We start from the raw sequence: 20,045 nt of genomic DNA, 5'->3' as shown, positions 1-20,045 counted from the left end.
TTTAGGAAAATAAAAGAGACGGGTACGGAGGTGCTGTTATCAAATGAAGACGGTTGTTCATGGTTGTAGTCTTGTAGGCAGGAACAATGGTGGCCACCGAGGGCTGATTCCAGTGAAGTGCCAGCGTCCAACCATGAGCAATGAATAATGAAATCCAAGTTGCTCACCTGAACTATATTATCGAGGCTAGCAATTCTCGAATTTATTGCGGTGAACCTCCACTAGACCGTTTCGGTCCCCTGTGGCCAAGCCCAAATCAGCTGGAGGGAATAGTGGATTCGGGCAGTTGGAAAAGCATCCCAGCATTCAGAATGATTGAGATAAACGTTCCCGGTAAGATATGCAACCAAGAGTTTGACTTTGGGTTTTGTCACACTTCTGCCGAGAACTCCGTGCCTTGAGATTTATCGTAAACAGAACAGAAAATCCATCAACAATACGGTATCTTTGGAAGGTATCAACCCACGCAGTTTCTCTAATTCACTGGTTCGAAATCTAGCCACAGTTACTGTCTACATAAAGTTAGCGGGACTTTCAAACCAGCTGCAAATAAACGGAGAACACAACTAAACTTCTTGTGTCGGAGTGAAGGAACAATAGACGGATCGACAACAGTCCCAGTTTACAGGTAACTTTGAGTCGAGCTGATCTGACCAGGAAACCAGATGTGGCCAGTGGCTGGTGGAAAGTGTTGTCTGGGATTGTTGTGGGGCCACACCAAGATGAAAAAAAACGAAGGATTGCCACAGGGCAGAATACACAACCTAACACCATTAGAGCATCATGACAGCCCCGACTTACAACATTAGGTCTGAACGGAGGTTGTACCATTCGCCGTTCGATTCTGTCCCAGTCCAGGCGACAAAAAAATAAATGGTCCTTTATTTCCGACTTCCCATCCAGACCACACCCCAGTCGTCCCTCGGGGTTTTTCACTAATAGCTGACCGAGTGAAAAAGGAAGGCAAGATAATGAGATAAATAAGTGCGATTGCGCTAGTAACGGTCATCCCAGCTATCCGAAACAAACGCCATTTTTAAAAAAGAATGGGAGCGACCAAGTTCCGTTGAGAGGGATGTAGTTGAAACAAATAGAGCGGGAACTTTTCCTTACTGTGGGCAATATCTTAATCAAAACAGCAAAAGCATCGCAGACAAAGCACCGGGTTACGAGAACTAGGAAGAGATGATCTCATCACAAAATAATAAGACGAGTTAAATCTGCATAAAAAAGGAAAAGCTGAACCATCACAGATAAACTGGTGTACCGGAAAGAATATTCGATCTGGTTTACGACACTCCGATACAGTGGTTTTCTCCAACGGGCAAGAAAACCCACGTACATCGGTACTTGAGGAAAATGTGCGTGAATTTGGGCAATTACAGACTCAGAAAGACCCAAAAAGAAATTTATTGAATGGCCGTTCAGCTCATCTCTTGGAAGGCTGGGGAAATAATTGGTATTCGTATGTTATATTGGTTTCTCTCTAAGAAAAAATTAACAATAAGGGCCAGCACGGATCCCAAAGAAGCCTGCATAGCTTGCGAATCATTTGGTTTGTACCTTGAAGACAGCATGAACTAGCAGAATATTCTAAAGAGGAAGCTCTCAGACACGGTTCATTCACCTTGGCGGTTGGAGGTCTTTCGAGCAGAACTATACCGTACACTGCCACCAGCTTACCTGACATCAGATTTACAACCGGTTCGGCATTTAGTGGAAAATTCAACCCTAAAGTAATTTGGTCCGCGTCTGGGCTGATTACGATCGCATGCGCGTACTGTAGGTACCGACACGATGTCAATTTGTAAGCTTCCATACACTGATCCTACTGCACGCGGTTTACTCAGTCTTATTGACAGCCTGTATCGATTAAGAGCCACGTGTGATGCTCGTTTATCCCGACTATCTATCGTCTGCACTGTCGCCCACATTGAGGAACCTATTGCAACTCAAGCAAGAAAACTGCGGAACTTTCTATTAGCTAACACGTTGGTCAAAGCGGCATTTACGACCTCTTCTGCGCTACAGATGAGGCATTTTTGCAGCTGAACAAACTTCGTCCTTCTTGTTGTCGAAGTGACCACTTATTCAGCCGATCGATACCTCTTTCCCAGTAATTCTTCGATCTATGATAGTTCCTACCCAGATATAGAAGTAATGAACACCAATTACGCCAGACTAAGGCTTCAGCAACGCAGCGTTGACAACCCAGTTCGAAAGCAATTACTGTCAAGAAATCCATTTGAAGTTCGGCATGCCCCTCTCACACTTCTCTATTCTGGGCATCCTAGTCAAGTTGTTATTTCCTTGAACAACTTGACTTGGACAATTCACACCATCCTCGAAATAGCTCAGTGGTTAAGGCGAAAAATTACTGACCGGAAGGTCCGTGGTTCCAATCTAACCTTGACTGCTTAGGTCTGGGCAACCTGACAGTAGCTCAGTCCTCGCGCTTTCTTCGGGAAGCCTGGCAGCTAGGCACCGGCATTACAGTTAACCGATCGCTTTTTATTTTATTCATCAGAGGCTTCAACTCTTCGAAAGTGTGGATGGACGCCATTTTAGAGCCACTCTAGTTGTCGTTTCGTTTATGAGCTATTTTTGGAAATGCCAAATCCGAATATACACGAAAGGCTTAGGCACCGTTCTCTTTCTCTGCGCTCGTCATCAGTAGCGGTTAGTTATTTGTCAGTCAGATGAGAACCAATTGAGAGCAGGAGTCCCAACTGTGTTGGGGGCTTTGGAATCCAAACTCAAGGTAGAGACAGGGTTACGGTAGGTAAGTAGGTACCAGATACGACCTAACATACCAGCTCAACTTCGAGAGTATCAGCGGATACGCAGTTTTGGGACTCCAGAGTGATAAGAACGAACCAGAGGGGGAACAGCTTCTAAATGTTATGACCTGTGAAGTCACAATGAGAGTAAGACAGATTCAGAGTTTAGCCTAACTCCTAACTGTAGGTTAGTTCTCTTGAGGGAGCTTACGACAGATCGTCAGGCATATTCAACTGCCTGTGTTATTTTGGTCGATGTACGTTGCACAACTTTTTATTGCTGGTCTCTTATTCTACCCTCCCTTCTCGCAACATGTGCCGTACACGTATTCGACAGACCAATCACAACGCGCACGTAGTTGGGTGGAGTTGATTTGATTATGACTTCATTGTTTGGACAGATGCAACTTGCTGTCGATTTCGTGACAGTGGTGAACGTCTTCAGCCCGACAAAACGACTCAACGCGTTCTACTTACAGGACATAACGTACAAGCTAAAAATAAGCACTAAGACCTGAACAGATTGTTGTTAGGGCTAAGCTGTGTACGAACAGAGCTTTACATGAGAACCAGTTACATGGGTCTGTTCGGAGGAAAAGCTTACACAATCAGTGCAAACTGACCGACTGGATACCATGTAGGTACTGGAAGCAGAGGTGTAGAACTACCGACAGAAGTGACAGTTTACACAAATGCCCGACAAGAGCTATCTATAAAACGCGGGCCATTTTTCGACAGCACCACTGGCTGTATAAGGTTTGTGGAGAGCTCCATTCCATATAATCAGATCTTGAATCCCTCAACAGATGAACTGATCACACTGTATAGGTTGCGCTGGCTTGGCCACAAGTCGACCGACTTCCTCGAAGGGCTCTTTTCGTACAACCACGTGAAGGGTGGAAGAGATCCAGAGGCGGTCAAGCAATGATTTGGCAGCGACGTATGAAAGTCATTATCAACAAACTCAGCTACGCTGGTCACTGCATTCTTCCTGGATGGGGACCCCGAGACGGGCCACATCAATGGCTAGAGACATTGTCAGACATGGCCCAATCGCGCCCTCAATGGCGCTCGTGCATCCAACCTATTGCCTTCAATGCACAGCTCCCTTCCCATTACACCCAATTAACAGCCCACTGACATTGCTGGACTTATACACCAATTTATCAGTTCCTGCCTCCAATGCGCAGCTACCTATCCTTCCCCCCAAATCATCGGTGAACAAAACTGCGGCAGCTACAACCACTGTACGAGGAGTACGCGGTTATTACAGCTGACAACGATGATGATGATAATGAATCCCATCCTGTGAGTGAATTCAACCTACGCTGAGAAACACTGCACGGTGCTTCACGCTTGTTGTAAGTCAGTGCGCCCCTCGTGGATCACCAGAGTGATCCAAACTCGCAACCTTCCGGATAACCGTAGAAAAGAGCCATCATTGATGTGCACAGAAAACAGCGTTAGGCATCCACAAATTGCATAACCGAAGCAATCACGGCTGGTGTAAGCTGGTTACTTAATTGAAGTCTCGGATACGAGGCCTACGTTACCAGTAGGATAAAGTAGCACGTCAGGGCCAGATAAAAAAATGACTTCCTACGGAGGGTTACGTTTCTCACTAGTCCGATGATGACACGCAGCATACCTCAATAATGAAGGAGCACGTGAAAAAAGTCTAACATCTATCGAACCACGGGAAACAAACACAAAGGAACCGGCTGCATTTTTTTCGGAGACAACGAAGAGACGGAAAAATACGGAGCAAGCAATACAAACCTACAATTTATAACACGGAATGAAACCATCAAGTAAGCTAGGACAGTCGATGTTGAAAATTAGTTTATTCGCTGCTAACTTCGTAGACAGATCCCTCGTTCATCAAATTCAATTAAAAAAAAGTGATTCCCCATACGTCAGTCATTTAAAGCAATCGGAAAGACAGGTTCAAATGCGTAATAACTGTGTCCGTGGCGCTTCACCCATGCGTGTCAATAATAACGTTTAGCGTTTTAAATTCAGCACGGTAACATGAGAAGGCGTCTACATTGCCCCGATCGATCTTTTGTCTCCATCTAGCAACCAATTCTTACCTTTGGTTTCAAAAAGTTGTTAGTGTGTAACAGTTACTACAGCGCTTTGACAGACAGGGCAAACAAAGCATGGGGAGCAGGTGAAAACAAATTAAGCGCACTGACCGAATGAAATCGAACGAATATGACGGCGGATCTGCTCAATGGTGGCTCAGTGAATTCGTCTTGTTTTAGGGGTTGTACAAAGAGTAGGTGGTACGCGCTCAAATAAAAAAATAGAGTGATGGTGGATAAACTACTTGTACCAGATTGTAGCCAAAGTCCATGATGAGTGATAGAGGTGGTTTGTCCTCCCAGAGCAGATAATCACAGCAAAGTGCGGAGTCCTTAGCACCGACGGCTTGAAACTTTAATGGTGATGACCTCAAAAAAGGAGCGGTACTCACTTGTCATTCCATCTGGCCCCAAGGAAGTTTTGGAATGCTGTTTTGAGGCATCCAGAGGAATACCGCAGAATGTTTTTCGAGAGTGACTCCTCTGAAGCATTCGTCTACCCTCACAGAAGACTGAGAGGTTTACGGGAAGCTTCACGCCGCCAAAGCTTTGCCCAGTGGCACACACCCGAACTGTCGCCGTGATCTATCGCCTCTGTTCTTCTTGTACTGCAAACAGCCTCATCGTGATAGAGGCATGCCACATGCGAACATACGCAATTTTTCACTAGGGCCGAAGAAGGGCCCGTAAGAAAGCAAGGGGAGAACCGACAAATGTACAACAGCTAGGCTAACACTCTATAGACAGAATTCGGCCCTGGATCATTAAATGCGTCACTCTGGTGAGCAGTTCCTTTCCTGACCAGATACCGTGAGGAACTCACTCCATCATCAGCAACATCATCATCATCATCGAGTAAACGCTGAACACTGATGCTTCGTTACCTAAAAACCTGATTTTTTTAGAAGCCTTAGTGCAAGCAAAGAAGAGGAGGAACGCACCTAGTGCTAGCCTACCACAATCGGTAAGACATCTATTCAGGCAATATGGATAGTGATTGACAGCTGACATCGATTAGCGGGCATATCTTACAGCTTCTTTAAGTGTGCACAACAGGGAGTCGGGTGGACCCCATCCTGGAAGGCGAGCCGCACCAGGTATTTCGTAATGGCTCTCAAACCTCTCTGCCGGGTAAAACGTTGACCTACCTGCACCACTCCGAGTTAGGCACGGAAAAAAGCACTGTATTCGGCAACCGATGATTCGACACGCACAGTAGATGACCCTCCACCAAGGCCTTTGGGCCTTGGAAACGGGCTTCGATCGGAGTTTTCAAATTGTCTAGTTGCGGATTCTCTGGCACCAGCTTAAACGAGTTATGGTAGTGAGAAGGACCTGTTGTCGAAGACCTAAAGATGCCTTTGTCTCGGTGCTCTCAGAAACCGCATCTCACAGCAATACAACAAAACGGCCCGTACCACAGCACAGGTCCCTTAATATTCAGCGTATGCTGCTCTCTCACTATAAGTGTCTCAACCTAGCAAACTCGACTTCCAAGAAACGCTAAACCGCCCACGGGCTCGAGTGCCTCTTCTTGGATTATAAGTGGTGTGTTCGGTGAATTGATGAATACTTTGTGAGTGCGAAGCGCATGCCAAAGGAAGGGATGACCTGGTCACTTCATCCAAGAACACCTGTGCCCTGCTTTCCTGTTCGAAGACGAGAACAATGTGGTTTGCATATTAGATCGATAAGGATTTCGTCAGCAGCATAACCATGGGAGTTCTTCATATTGAGGTAATCAATGAAGGAATACATTGTGCGGGCCCATGAACACGTTCGTCAGAAACGTAACGTTGGCGGCAAACTGAAATAGGGTATCGAATCATAAGAGATATACACGGAATACCAGAGTGCAAGGTCACCATTGTTCAAATATAAAGTTGTCAAACACTCCGGGAGGTGAATGTTACCGTTGGTCCATCCTCGGGTAAAACGGTATCAGCGCGTAATAAATAAAAGACAATAAATCAGGAAGCCCACCCAACCGCGCCCTGATGATGCCACCTTTATCGGTGACGAAATGTTTGCAAGCTAAATTTTAAGCTCGGCAGACAAGTCAACGACTACCTGATCAATTACCAAGAAATTACAGTAATGCAGTACGTTCCCTAGTCCATTTTTGGCGACCACTTGAGAGGGTCCAGAGAGGGAGAGCTGTTGAATTGAACGCAATTTTGGACCCTCATAGTTGCAGAGAAGAGTCGTCGGCTTTGATGAGAATCATGTGTGTGTACTTAATCCATAAGCAGTAAGCATTCAGTCGTGGCGTGAATCGTTTTAAGGGACAGCTACCGTGCAACCCACATGAAGCATGAGAGTCGAGATAGGTACAGATTGCTCTGACTTAGAGAGGAACACTGGAAAGGTTAGGGGCGGGTTTGAAACATAGACCATCTCTCAACTTTCTAGCTAGGTTGGTAGTAAGAATCGATGTAGTGAACAGTACTTGAATGACTATAGAGGAGAAATTGAAGCATATTGGATCCTAGTTACTTACTGCTTTACAAATGTTGGCAGCTTCCTTAGACATACTTTTCGGGTAGTAGACATTACGCTGCAAAATATTCACGAAAAGGTCATCCTCGTCTTCTCCTTCAAAGGGTGGCTGAAAAGTACAGATGCGACGTGATGAAGCAAGGTTGGTTCATATACACTTTCAAACATGACATCTTGGTTATTCCGTATAAAAATGAAAAACTGCGCCAAGTTGTTCAAAAAAGAGAACAATGTAATGGTCCATTGGAAGGGTTCGAGAGAGAAATAAAGTGCACAAGAGCACATTCCACCACGGTAGTGAAACGATGGTGTTTTGGAACAAGATCAGCCATCAGATGTTCTATCACTGCACTGTTTGTAGCACGGGTGGAAATAAGGTCTTCGCTGAGACCAACTGACCAGTTACAGACTATTGCACAGGAAAGCAAAACTCTCATATGCACTCTTAATTACCAAAACTGAATATCCAGATTCTCTCTTGAACGCGTCTCCCTGAACTTTCCTGTATATTGGTTGAGTGTTGCACAAGTCCAACCGAATGCTACAAGGCGACTCCACAAATCCGCAATAGATCTCCCTTTTCAAGCGAATTCACAATAAAACATACTACTCGCATGTCACTCCCATCAGTAGTATCACCGTTACATAGGTAGTAAAACTACGTGACACCGCTGAGGTAAGCTCAGGTGTGTTTTCAGGTCTATCCCATCGTTCTGCCGATAAAGGAACATCTGGCGGTCTATGGTCGATTTTGACGGGGTATAATGCGAGAACTGCGCACACTCCATACGTCAATTTTTCCTATAATCCCGTGTAATAAAAGTATCCTCAGTTTGGTCGCCTAGCACACATGTTCCTTCAAAGTAGGGACCTATCGATACTTCATGAATAAACCTGATTCCACCTTTGCCATCAAGAGAGCAAAGAGAGCACTCTCCTCAGGAGAGTGCGCTTGGAGTATAGTGCAACTGAATGATCACCTAAAGCGTCGGCTGCTTTCTGGCAGCGAATTGCCCGGGATGATATCAAATCAGGCAAACTGAAAAATAACTACGTTACTAGGACATCGGTGAAATAGGGAACCGAACCGGTACCTCTGTATTGAGTATTCACCAACTTCGTGCAGTGGTTTTACATTCGGCATTGACGAGACTGCGATAACGTGAAACGGCATGTATCCGCGCTAAAACCATTAAGGTGAAAAACTATGGAATAGATGAGGCAGCAACGCCCGTCCTTTGCTGAGGAAGGTTCACATACGACAGGATGAGTCGACACGCATTGAAGATCTGCCAACCAACTGCCATTTCCTAGACTAATTTGACCAAGCAACTGCAATTTCAAAGAAACACTGAACACTAAAACGTCAGCAACAGGCCCAAATAGCACTAAAATTAGGCAATAAGACACAGATTCATTTGATGACAGCGAAGTTTATCAAGCCGGGAGAAAGGATCTTACCTGACCAGCAATCATTTCGTAGAGAAGTATTCCATAAGACCACCAATCTACCGACTTCCCGTATGGCTGGTAGCGTAAAATCTGAAATGACAATACAGTGAAGGTAACAGGTTAGGGGAGATCCACAAAGAAATGTGAACAATCTGTTGAAAAAGCGTACTTTTTCGTATTTGCCACTCCCTTCAGACTCCCAATTCTTCCCTCTTTACTTCATTTACTTGGTGACTTTGACTCTACAATACGTTGACCTAAATTGGTATGAGTTCAAACACGCTACTATTGAGTTCTTACGCCATACTCTACTGAGTTCATTCAGCTTCCGTCTGTTTGATGTGTGAGCACATTTCTTCCGAGCATGTCAACATCAAGTTGAATTCAGCCTATCTATTTTGAAGGGTTTTGCCGGTTTACGATAAAGTGCACCCACCGTCCAATGCTCACCAAGGTTTTGTCTACGCCTACTCGTTTCTTTGAGCACTGCCTTGTTCTGAAATAAATTTGTACAATAATTTGCGTACCAACTCACCGGGTTTTGTAGAACTAATTCATTTTCACCACCATCATCATCATCATCATTATCATACGCAAACGGTCTAAAGTTCATCTCTCTGGTGAGAAATGTATATTTAACTAGAACCAATGTAGCTGAAAAAGCTCAAATGTTGGCCTTACCAGATCTATACACTTCGAATGAACAGATATTTCAACAAACTAATCGCTGACAAATCCATGAATTCAACTTCAGCTTTGCAGACCAACTGCATATCCAAATGTATTGCTCTAATGTGTCATTTGAACTATTCAGAATACCGCATAACGGTAGGTACTTTAATTACACGGTGGAAAAATTGAGCTTGCTCACCTCTGGGGCGATGTAGTCTGGCGTGCCACAAAACGTCTTCGTGGTCACATCTCCTATGATCCCATCCTTGCACATGCCAAAGTCCGCAATTTTGATGTGGCCTTCCGCGTCTAACAGAAGATTGTCTAGTTTCAAGTCTCTGTTGTGAGGTCGCAAACAGAAGGGAATGTGATCGGTTTTCATTACTGAACATATACTACTGAAACTCATATTCATCACAGAAAGACAGATTTAGAGCATTCTGAAGCATGAATGATCTCAAACTTGCATTATGTGATGTATATGTACATTGAAGAGTGGCTTCACACCTTATTTCGTTAGGACACCAATCAATTACACTGGCTGAACTGTCGGGGACGCGTGGACACAGCTTCGAGTTTGCGGTCAGTAACACGGTAAGTCCGCATATAGTCCCGATGCATCAGTGAACATTGCTCAGACAACTTCCATAGTAGAGGAATTCAAGTTACAATTTTGGGGTTTTGCGGGATAGGTATTTTGTTCATAGTCACACCACTCTCGTTTGAACGGCCTTGTCCCTGTTCTAGCGTAGTCATTCTGGTGAGTCCACACCAAAGGAAAGCACTGAACTCGGGTTTCGCTCTCATCAGAGCTCATCAGCAGTGCATATCCAATGGCCCTGCCGGGATTTGAACCCCGGAATTCAAGCTACTTTTATTTTACGTCAACTATTAACACACTACTGGGTCATTCGAGATGCCAAAATAGCTACCATTCGACCCAAAGGAAGCACGAGAGTTGAGCTACTGCCAGGGAACCCAGGCCTAAACAAGAATAATCGGGAAGCCATAGCTGGGAGTGAATGCAGTCTAACTCATCCAATTACTGGCACCACGCAAACCTGAAGTGCGAGATGTAGCGTTTGATTGGGAGCAATACTCTGTCGCTGAATTTGAACATCTGGGATTCCTTTTGCCTAAAACTAAAAAATAATTGGCCTCAAGTGCAAAAGTTCTTGTGACTCCTATTCAAAGAATTAGGGAGATACAGACAAAAATTCAATAGCACTTAAGTGGTTCCTGCCTGAGATAAACAAGTTTAGGGAAGTCATGTTCGCAAGTTTTCCGCTGCAAGCTCCGGATGTTTAAAGTTGGAGTATGTCTGTGCTAATCAACTAACCAGCGAAAAAACGAAGACTTGAAAGACCTCATCAACGCGCAAACTGGGAAGCACAATACAAGCTGAAATATGGTCTGCAACAAATTTTGATAGCTAAAAGTTGGAAGTTTCCACAAAGTTCCCGGCAAGATTAGGCTGGTAAACCCAACAGGCGAAGTAAGCACCACAGCGTGATTTCAGCTTCATTGCTCACCGAGAGATTTAAACATTGTTAACAGCTAGTTCCCCGACCCCTCGCTTCCGGAAGTAACAACGTGTCAGATTAAAAATCGATAAGCAGGTAACGCGATCCGAACTCAAATCAAAGCTATAAATTCGAAATAGTTGGGTGGGTGTTTGCATAGACTTTCAATTCCGATTTCATTGCAAAGATTTTTATTGCAAGTCATTTCGATAACCAAAATTTAAATGCCGGAGCATTATTATACCATTTCTGAACTATTCAGTGGGTCACGTTTGCACACCCTCACTATAGCTGGCGAACAGTGAATATCAGAGAACCAAGAGGGGTTTCAACCGGATGATTGGTGCATTTACCGCATCTCTACTTACTCTTGACTTCTTTCACACGAACCTACTCAAAAAAGTTGCAGTTAGCTTCGTAGGTCCTGCGATGACACCAGTTAGATCGTTTCATTGAATGTTGCCTCCCTAGGGCCAATCGGTCGTATCAGCTGATATGGGGTAGGGCTATTTCCGGTAGCAAAAGCCCTCTCCAGCTCCCGAGCTTTCAAAGCTTTCAGTCTTTCCTTAGGCACTCCACTGTTTGGTGTTTTACGAATTCGCTCACGCCATCGTACTCTTTTCCAGCTAGTATATACTTCCTGGAATCAATCAGGGTTAGGGATCTGGACGACATGCAGTGATAGTTTCAGTGTATCGGAGACGTCGGACAGACAGCACTGAAGACCACTAACATAGTTTATTTCACATGTTGCCATGCTTCATCCACGTACTCACTACCGGTGAAAAGAAGAAGGCCTTCGCTGCGGAGTTATTCACTAGAAAACGCCAAGTGAACAGTTACAGACTATTGGGCAGGGAAGCAAAACTCTCATATGTATCTTGTTTACAAAAAGTGAATATCCATCTTCTCCTTGATCGAGTCTTCATGAACTTTCGTGGATAAATAAAAAAATAAATCGTTCAGCTGTAGCGCCCTTTCGGTGCCTAGCTGCCATACCACCCGAAGGAAGCACGAGGGCTGGGATACTGTCAGGTTTCCCAAGCCTAGACAGGGGAAGTCGAGTGGCGGAGGTCGGGTTCGAACCACGGACCTTCCGGTCAGTAAATTCGCGCTCTAACCACTTGATCCATCTCGCCCCTATCCACTTTTGTGGATATTCATTGACTGTTCATCAAATGCAAGCAAATGCGACTCCACAAGTTCCGTAATAGATCTCACTTTTCGAGAGACGCAAGGCGGATTTACGAGAAAACATATTACTCGCATACTCCATCAGTAGTATCCACCGTTACATCGGTACAGTATCGGTTTACTATAACGTTGTTCAGCAAGCTCAGATCGATACTGTTGAGCTACCGTTGGTAGTTCTTCGAAGATGAAGGGGGAAAACCCTCCTGCCTTCACACTCTTATCTCAGAAGACAGCACGACTTTACCCCCAGACCACTTCGTAGCACGATTACTCATAGTACAGGGTCTCACTGCTCTTGATCTAACTGCTCCCCTTTGGCCTTCCTGGCATGCCGGAATCTTGTGGAACGAAGTTCCAACCAGTGTAGCCAGCGGGAACATTGCAGCACTCAAGCCCAACTACCACGTCAAGGTGGAAGCTTTAGGTCGAGAAAACGATTTGGCAACAAAGGGTGAAAGTCATTACCCGCAAACAGCTGTGCTGTCCACTGCCTTCTGTTTGGATGGGGACCCTAGGGCGAGACACATCAATGGTTATAGACATTGTCAAACATGGCGCAGTCGTGCCCTCAATGGCGCTCGCGCATCTAAACTATTACCTTCAATGCATAGCTCCCTTCCCAATCTCCCCAATTAAACGTCCACTATCAATCCTCTGTTTACACAGCTATCTACCCACCTCTCCAAATTACCGTGAACCAAACTGTAGGAGCTAGAACGCGGTTTTCACAGCTGATCAAGGAGTCTCCTGTGCGACTCCCACAATGATCCAATGATCCAATGATCCCTCAATGATCTCATGATCCAGATAGTGATATCGTTGAGATAATCAAAAGAGGTAAATGGTGCAGACGGTGGGATGGTAGACGGATATTCGATTGATTCTAAAATAAGAAGTAAGGAGGTGGGATGACATTCTTGTGTACGATCTTGAATCACCAAGCAGGCGTGTTCTCTACCAACCGAGCTGTTCAGGACGCCCGCTCTACGTCACTTTTATGCACTGGAGTTTCACACACGAATCGTCCACCTTTACCTTATGGAATGATTCGTAACATGAGAATAATGTGTTCCATAACTTTATTTATTTCTTTACAATAAACGTTTCAAATAAATTATGGTTGCACGGCAGTGAAGCATCGGTGTTGAACACTGATATCATGCTGTCGATGATGATGATGATGGTGATGATGATGATGATGATGATGATGAATTACAAACAAGATGATCCTCTAAATGCAGGCATAGCTAAATTCTAATGATAATCGCATGTGAACAATCATGAAAACATGAACTACGAGTTACATTGCCTGGCTTGTGTTTGGTTGAATTCTTTCAAGTCGAATTTTTGTTGTGACACATTAGAAAACATCGTGAGTCATGTTAGAATTACGAATCTTCAGTAGCAGGCCGCTCAAACTTTGGGAGTGGGCCCGTGAAGAACGGATTCCAAACAAGCACTCTGTGAATCCATTAGTAATCGTTCCAAAAACTGCAAATAGGCTGAAACATTTCACTCTTTAATCGGTTAGTGAATACATCCTTACAACCTATCGATATATTTGTAGTGAAAATAAGTATTCACAAAAACTCGAACGAAACAAGAGCGGTTCGGTAAACAGCGGGGAAGTTCAATCCCGCCGAGCTGTCAATCAGATTATGCAGTGAAAATGGGAAAATAATTTCCAGACACAAAATTTACCGTTTCTTACACTAATTTGGGGAGCGTTTCGACCAATATCTTTTCCCTTTCACATATTTTTTCATTACAGGTATCGTCCCCCAATATGAATCCATCACCATTTAGCGTAGATATTTTGTGTGCAGAATCATATCACTTTACTATGTGGATAAGGAATGGTTTTTCAAATTGAATTGGAGTCTCCCACTTGTGAGGTCAATGTTTGAGAATCTGACTTGATTCGGGTAAATTGCGCAGGTTTTGAGCTTCGGTTGGAAGTATCTGTTTTCCTAGCAGAAACGGCCTCATGAGGTGAATGCTATTTTGAAACCACATTATTAGTTGAGAGATAAGCTTCTTATGCCCAATTAATGAAAAATGTGGAGTACACTTGAAAACATCCCACATAAGATGTATCGTTGACGGAGGCACTTTTATAAAATGGCTTCGTTCGGTGCGTCATTGCTACCCATGACAATATCCGAAAAGTTTTACATCGCGGAAGTTGAATATGCAAACGCCATCGAGTTTGCATATACAGAGATCAAGAAACACTGGACCAATTAACAGACAATTAACGTCTGTCGATCGCACCAATGAGCACCTTGTGCATTCCTAATAATAATATTATTACTACTATAACGGTTCAGCTATAGTACCCTTGCGGTGCCTAGTCACCTGAGGTACTGTCAGGTCACCCAAGCCTAAGCAGGAGCGGTAAAGATGTCAGCGTTGGGCTCGAACGGACTTTCCGAGGACCAAGTTCGCGTCTTAACCACTAAGCTATCTCAAGCTTAAAGTAAGCTGAACTTTGATTTCGTGCAAGTTGTAGTTAGGGTACGTAGCAGGAAGGAAGAGACGTGCGTGACAACAAAATATTAAAACAAATTGTATAGTTTCCGCTACGAATAGATTTACTTCCCTTCCAATGGAACTCAGTTAAGCAACTAACCGATAAATTATTCCTCGGTCATGTAGGAAGAACAGCCCGATGGCGACCTCGGCACTGTAGAAACTGTTAAAAAAACAACTCGAACGAAACAAGAGCGGTTCGGTAAACAGCGGGGAAGTTCAATCCCGCCGAGCTGTCAATCAGATTATGCAGTGAAAATGGGAAAATAATTTCCAGACACAAAATTTACCGTTTCTTACACTAATTTGGGGAGCGTTTCGACCAATATCTTTTCCCTTTCACATATTTTTTCATTACAGGTATCGTCCCCCAATATGAATCCATCACCATTTAGCGTAGATATTTTGTGTGCAGAATCATATCACTTTACTATGTGGATAAGGAATGGTTTTTCAAATTGAATTGGAGTCTCCCACTTGTGAGGTCAATGTTTGAGAATCTGACTTGATTCGGGTAAATTGCGCAGGTTTTGAGCTTCGGTTGGAAGTATCTGTTTTCCTAGCAGAAACGGCCTCATGAGGTGAATGCTATTTTGAAACCACATTATTAGTTGAGAGATAAGCTTCTTATGCCCAATTAATGAAAAATGTGGAGTACACTTGAAAACATCCCACATAAGATGTATCGTTGACGGAGGCACTTTTATAAAATGGATTCGTTCGGTGCGTCATTGCTACCCATGACAATATCCGAAAAGTTTTACATCGCGGAAGTTGAATATGCAAACGCCATCGAGTTTGCATATACAGAGATCAAGAAACACTGGACCAATTAACAGACAATTAACGTCTGTCGATCGCACCAATGAGCACCTTGTGCATTCCTAATAATAATATTATTACTACTATAACGGTTCAGCTATAGTACCCTTGCGGTGCCTAGTCACCTGAGGTACTGTCAGGTCACCCAAGCCTAAGCAGGAGCGGTAAAGATGTCAGCGTTGGGCTCGAACGGACTTTCCGAGGACCAAGTTCGCGTCTTAACCACTAAGCTATCTCAAGCTTAAAGTAAGCTGAACTTTGATTTCGTGCAAGTTGTAGTTAGGGTACGTAGCAGGAAGGAAGAGACGTGCGTGACAACAAAATATTAAAACAAATTGTATAGTTTCCGCTACGAATAGATTTACTTCCCTTCCAATGGAACTCAGTTAAGCAACTAACCGATAAATTATTCCTCGGTCATGTAGGAAGAACAGCCCGATGGCGACCTCGGCACTGTAGAAACTGTTAAAAAAGGGACGCAGAAAAGAAGTTGCACTGTTTATACTGTTGAGAAGATCGCAATCACCTAACTTGGCAACAAGTTTACATCGATTACTGTGGACTATTCCTCTGAAATCAATTTAGACTGTCTTTTTACTAAATACCCAATTTGCTACCAACACTACTATCACAAGTTCGCTAACTATACAGGTTAAAGTAAGGTTGATTAGTTGAGAAGGAAAAACTCATCTTCCCGTCACCGACGCGACTATACTCTAAGTAACAGTGGTTGGATGACATGGGATGCCCTTAGTTTTGAACTGCACCCCGAATCCTATGCCCCAATGGCTCTGCAGAGAACTGTTAAGGTTAAGAGACATCCATAAGTTTCGCTTGCTCTACAAAGCTGGCTGAAGTACATTCATTCCAGGAAAAAAGAAGTCTCTTCGCACGCTGTCTAACTCCGATCCTTGCCAACCTTCCTCGAATGTACAGCGCATTCGAGGTAAGTGTCACCGAAGTCAAGCTAAAAGGATGGTTGAAAAAGGACGTACAGGATAGAAACGTTCACCACCACTACCTAGATATAAACAGACTATCCCAGTAACTCCGAAGGCTGGCAACGAACACGCTCCGCAGGCGTTTATCTGTCGAATCAACTGGTGAGACTGCCCACGGCGAGCCACTAAACGCTGAAGGCAAGCCAAAAGTGTTGGAGGTTTGAGAATTTGTCTTTTGTCAACAAATAAACCAACAGTTCAAACTCCAACTCCTGTACCAGTGATGTGTTTTGCCTTGTATCCGTCGTTAACGTTCAATAACTAAGCCAAAAGTGAGGTTTGAGAATTTGTCTTTTGTCAACAAATAAACCAACAGTTCAAACTCCAACTCCTGTACCAGTGATGTGTTTTGCCTGCCTTCCGTCGTTAACGTTCAATAACTAACACGCATACTTGATGACACACGTTGGTCTCACCGTTTTTGGGCGATCTCACTAGAGTGGCTTTCAAATGGTGAATTTAATCATGTGAACTACTTTCATTTAATTCTGTCCCCTCAACAACAGCTGCTTTTTCGTCCTAAACTTGTTCTGCATAATACATTGTATTGACTCATAAGGCAACTGGATATTCTGCCGTAACTGTGTACCTCTGCTGAATTCTCACTCAGCTGTTTGCAGTCTAGTACCCCTAAAATACAGCTCTGACTCACTTGCGTCATCAATTAATAGCACACCATGGTGCCAAACTAATTCGACCTCTGGCAACGGTGCGCTTTTACTTTTGGGCCTGCATGCTACCGCAGAAACACTCCACCCCTGGCACTCCCACCACACTATCATATCTTCGATAGGCGATATCTGTCGGATACCTCACAGTTTTAGGCTTCAAATATCACAAGCATCATTGTCATTTCCGACCCAAAGACATGGCTGCAGTGTGGTTCTCCATACTTAGAATTCAGTCCTTCGGTTTCACACACGAAACGAGCAAAGCCAGTGAACGTGTAGATCTCGTGACATTATGCACTCGGCCGCAGCGAGTGAATGCGACAGTGCACGTTGCTGTTGAAGTGACAAGAGTAGGTAGACGTGTCACAAGCCACCAGATAGCGTACAAAGGGTAATGTTGTGTGTAAAATTAGGCACCGATATATGTCCTGCAGATGACTTTGATCAGCTTCTTCATTGCCTTGTCCGCATGTTAACAAGGGTCACTTTCAACCGACCTGCGCACGGTCAGCTGAGACGGTAGTCAGTGAAGAAGATGGTCACCACCACGGGTGACCACAAGGTCTCTCAAACCAGGAATGATCCTGTGGCCAATCCCAGTTTAAATAAGTTTAACAAAGAGCCAAAATCATGGTAAACTTCTTTAAAGGTTGAGGCTGTTTACTAAGTTTACTGAGTTCCGGAACCGAGCTGGAACAAAAACTTTCAGTTTTATGAAAATGCGCGGCTCATCAATTATTCCCAGTTCATTCAAACAAGGATTTTCTCCCTTACACTTTATCATAAAATAATATTTCACGTTTCGGTGGTGGGAGTTTATGGAAAGGAAGTGCTCGGTCTGAAACCTTAGCAGTCTACATTCTTCCTTCAAACGAACGAGGCTATTGTAACGACGACACTTACCAGGCAACGGGTTCTTTGAATTTTCCTTCCTTTTGAATTCGGTACATTAGATCACCCCCTGCGACGAATTCCATCACAAAATGCAAGCGATCCTGCAATTCGGGAAGGCAAGAGCGGACATCAGTTGATGAGGTCAATGATCGAATTCCAATCCTAATACCAATTACACGCCAATGGCGAAGAATGTTGGACGATCTATCCAACTACCTAAGTCAATTACTTTGTAAGTCGAACAAGGGGAGAAATGCTGCAAGCCCTGGGTATCATGAGCACCACGCATAGCAGAAAGTCCTATCTTGTACTCAGGCTTTGCATGATCCAGTCAAGAATGTTCTGCACAAACGCATGGTGTTGTAAGGTACGCACCACTATTAGCGGTCTATCGCCGACCGCTGACCTGTGCATGCGCTAGGTAATTATGGAGTATGACTCATATTATTAACAATCTTGATGAAGAATCAATTCATCCTCGAAAAAGTACCAACTGGCAACTACTGGGCTAGTCAGAACCAGAAAAGTGAAATCAAGAGAAAGCAACAGTCCAACAACGTCTAGGAGGAGAATGATCAAATAACTGCGTAAGGTATGTTGCTGTGCGATCCAAGTTCGTATGACAGGCGTTTGCGGTTTGGGAGAATAAACTGAAGCGTGAAAAACTGATCCACGCCAGCGAATTTAGAAATTAACGACCTTCGAAAACATGGCCAATCGGCTGGCAGTCTGCTCCGTCAAGGGAAAGACTATGGCTTCAAATGGCCCAAACGTAGTCCAATGTTAGAGTTGGTAAGAAAGCGACTTGTTTCGCAACCTGAAAGGCTGTTGAAACTAATTTTCGAGCTATTAATGTGCCAAGGAATTGCACAGTAACAAAGGCTTATCCTACTGTATGAATCAAGTGAGGTGGGATAAACTAAACCGAAAAGGCTACTTCTGAAGACATCAGAATCCATCTTTATGAACACATGGACTGAGGGTGAATTGACCAATTTCATCATAAAAGAATGGCGAATAAGTGAGCTTGAGTAAACCAGAGTAGATTAAATCAATGACGTCCAAACAGGCATAACTAACTCCAGTCGAAATGGAATTCTGTAAAACTCTTCCTCTGAGAAGTTTAATGTAAAAGCACAGTAGTTATGGGCTTGACTATGAGGTGACTCTATTGTTGTCATGGGTGGTTGCTGAGGCGAACTGCGCAAAGTTGGTACCTTTTGTTATTGAATGTCATTTCCACGGATGAAACAGACACTCGGATTTTAAGCATCAGCATCGACTGTGACGGGGAAGATTTGAACCTCCAAATGGTCTACGACCTGAGCTCTATTTTACTCGCGCCAGACGTACGTGGGCTCCCTCAGGTCACGAGGCTTCCCTTTGCCTGTTTGTTTTTTGAGAGATTCGCGTATCATTAATTGCTGAACACCAGTGAGTGACCAACACCAGTCTTCAGGTTCTCGGCTCTAAAAGGTCAAGTCGTGTGTGCCTAGAGAAATACTACGCAGATAGTGTTCTGGTTAATCCGGTGCATGAACGGCTGTTCATCGAGCATCTGCAGCTCACTAGATAACAGTACAGGTGTGACTGGTGCGATGCTTGACTGCCTTGAAAAGTTCGTAGTCTGGAAGCAGGTTGGAAACCAGAATGAAGATCTATTTAACAGCTTCTCCCCATAATTCCGGTGGCCGGACAGTGCAGCTAACATAAGGAGCAACAGCTGATGCTCAACGTCGCGAACGGAAAAACTGACATTGGCCAATTCTGCAAGGCGTTTTATGTCCCCCTGTTTTGCTTGCAAAAGCAAGCTCTGAGGGCTGCTAATTGTTTGATGTATGATCCATCCTGCTAAAGGTCAAGTTGCATCACCTACGGAAAGCAGAATTCGTACATCCTTCTTCACAGCGTTCATTTT

The 20,045-nt window shown here is 44.1% G+C and overlaps 1 protein-coding gene across 1 annotated transcript in view; it reads right to left on the bottom strand.

Moving 5' to 3' along the window:
- Positions 1-534: 534 nt before the first annotated feature.
- Positions 535-20,045, bottom strand: part of T265_07836 (hypothetical protein) — a gene marked incomplete at both ends in the record, with an annotated part of 32,774 nt that continues 13,263 nt past the window's right edge. Inside the window, 6 exons of the mRNA XM_009173469.1 lie at positions 535-942; positions 7,368-7,475; positions 8,828-8,908; positions 9,690-9,828; positions 15,961-16,023; positions 18,137-18,228. Of these exons, the coding sequence (XP_009171733.1) occupies positions 535-942; positions 7,368-7,475; positions 8,828-8,908; positions 9,690-9,828; positions 15,961-16,023; positions 18,137-18,228 (891 nt within the window). The remainder of the gene's footprint in view (positions 943-7,367; positions 7,476-8,827; positions 8,909-9,689; positions 9,829-15,960; positions 16,024-18,136; positions 18,229-20,045) is intronic.

This window comes from Opisthorchis viverrini (assembly GCF_000715545.1).
Source record: "Opisthorchis viverrini unplaced genomic scaffold opera_v5_187, whole genome shotgun sequence".
NCBI classification, from domain to species: domain Eukaryota; kingdom Metazoa; phylum Platyhelminthes; class Trematoda; order Opisthorchiida; family Opisthorchiidae; genus Opisthorchis; species Opisthorchis viverrini.
This window is presented reverse-complemented; position numbering and strand designations above follow the sequence as displayed.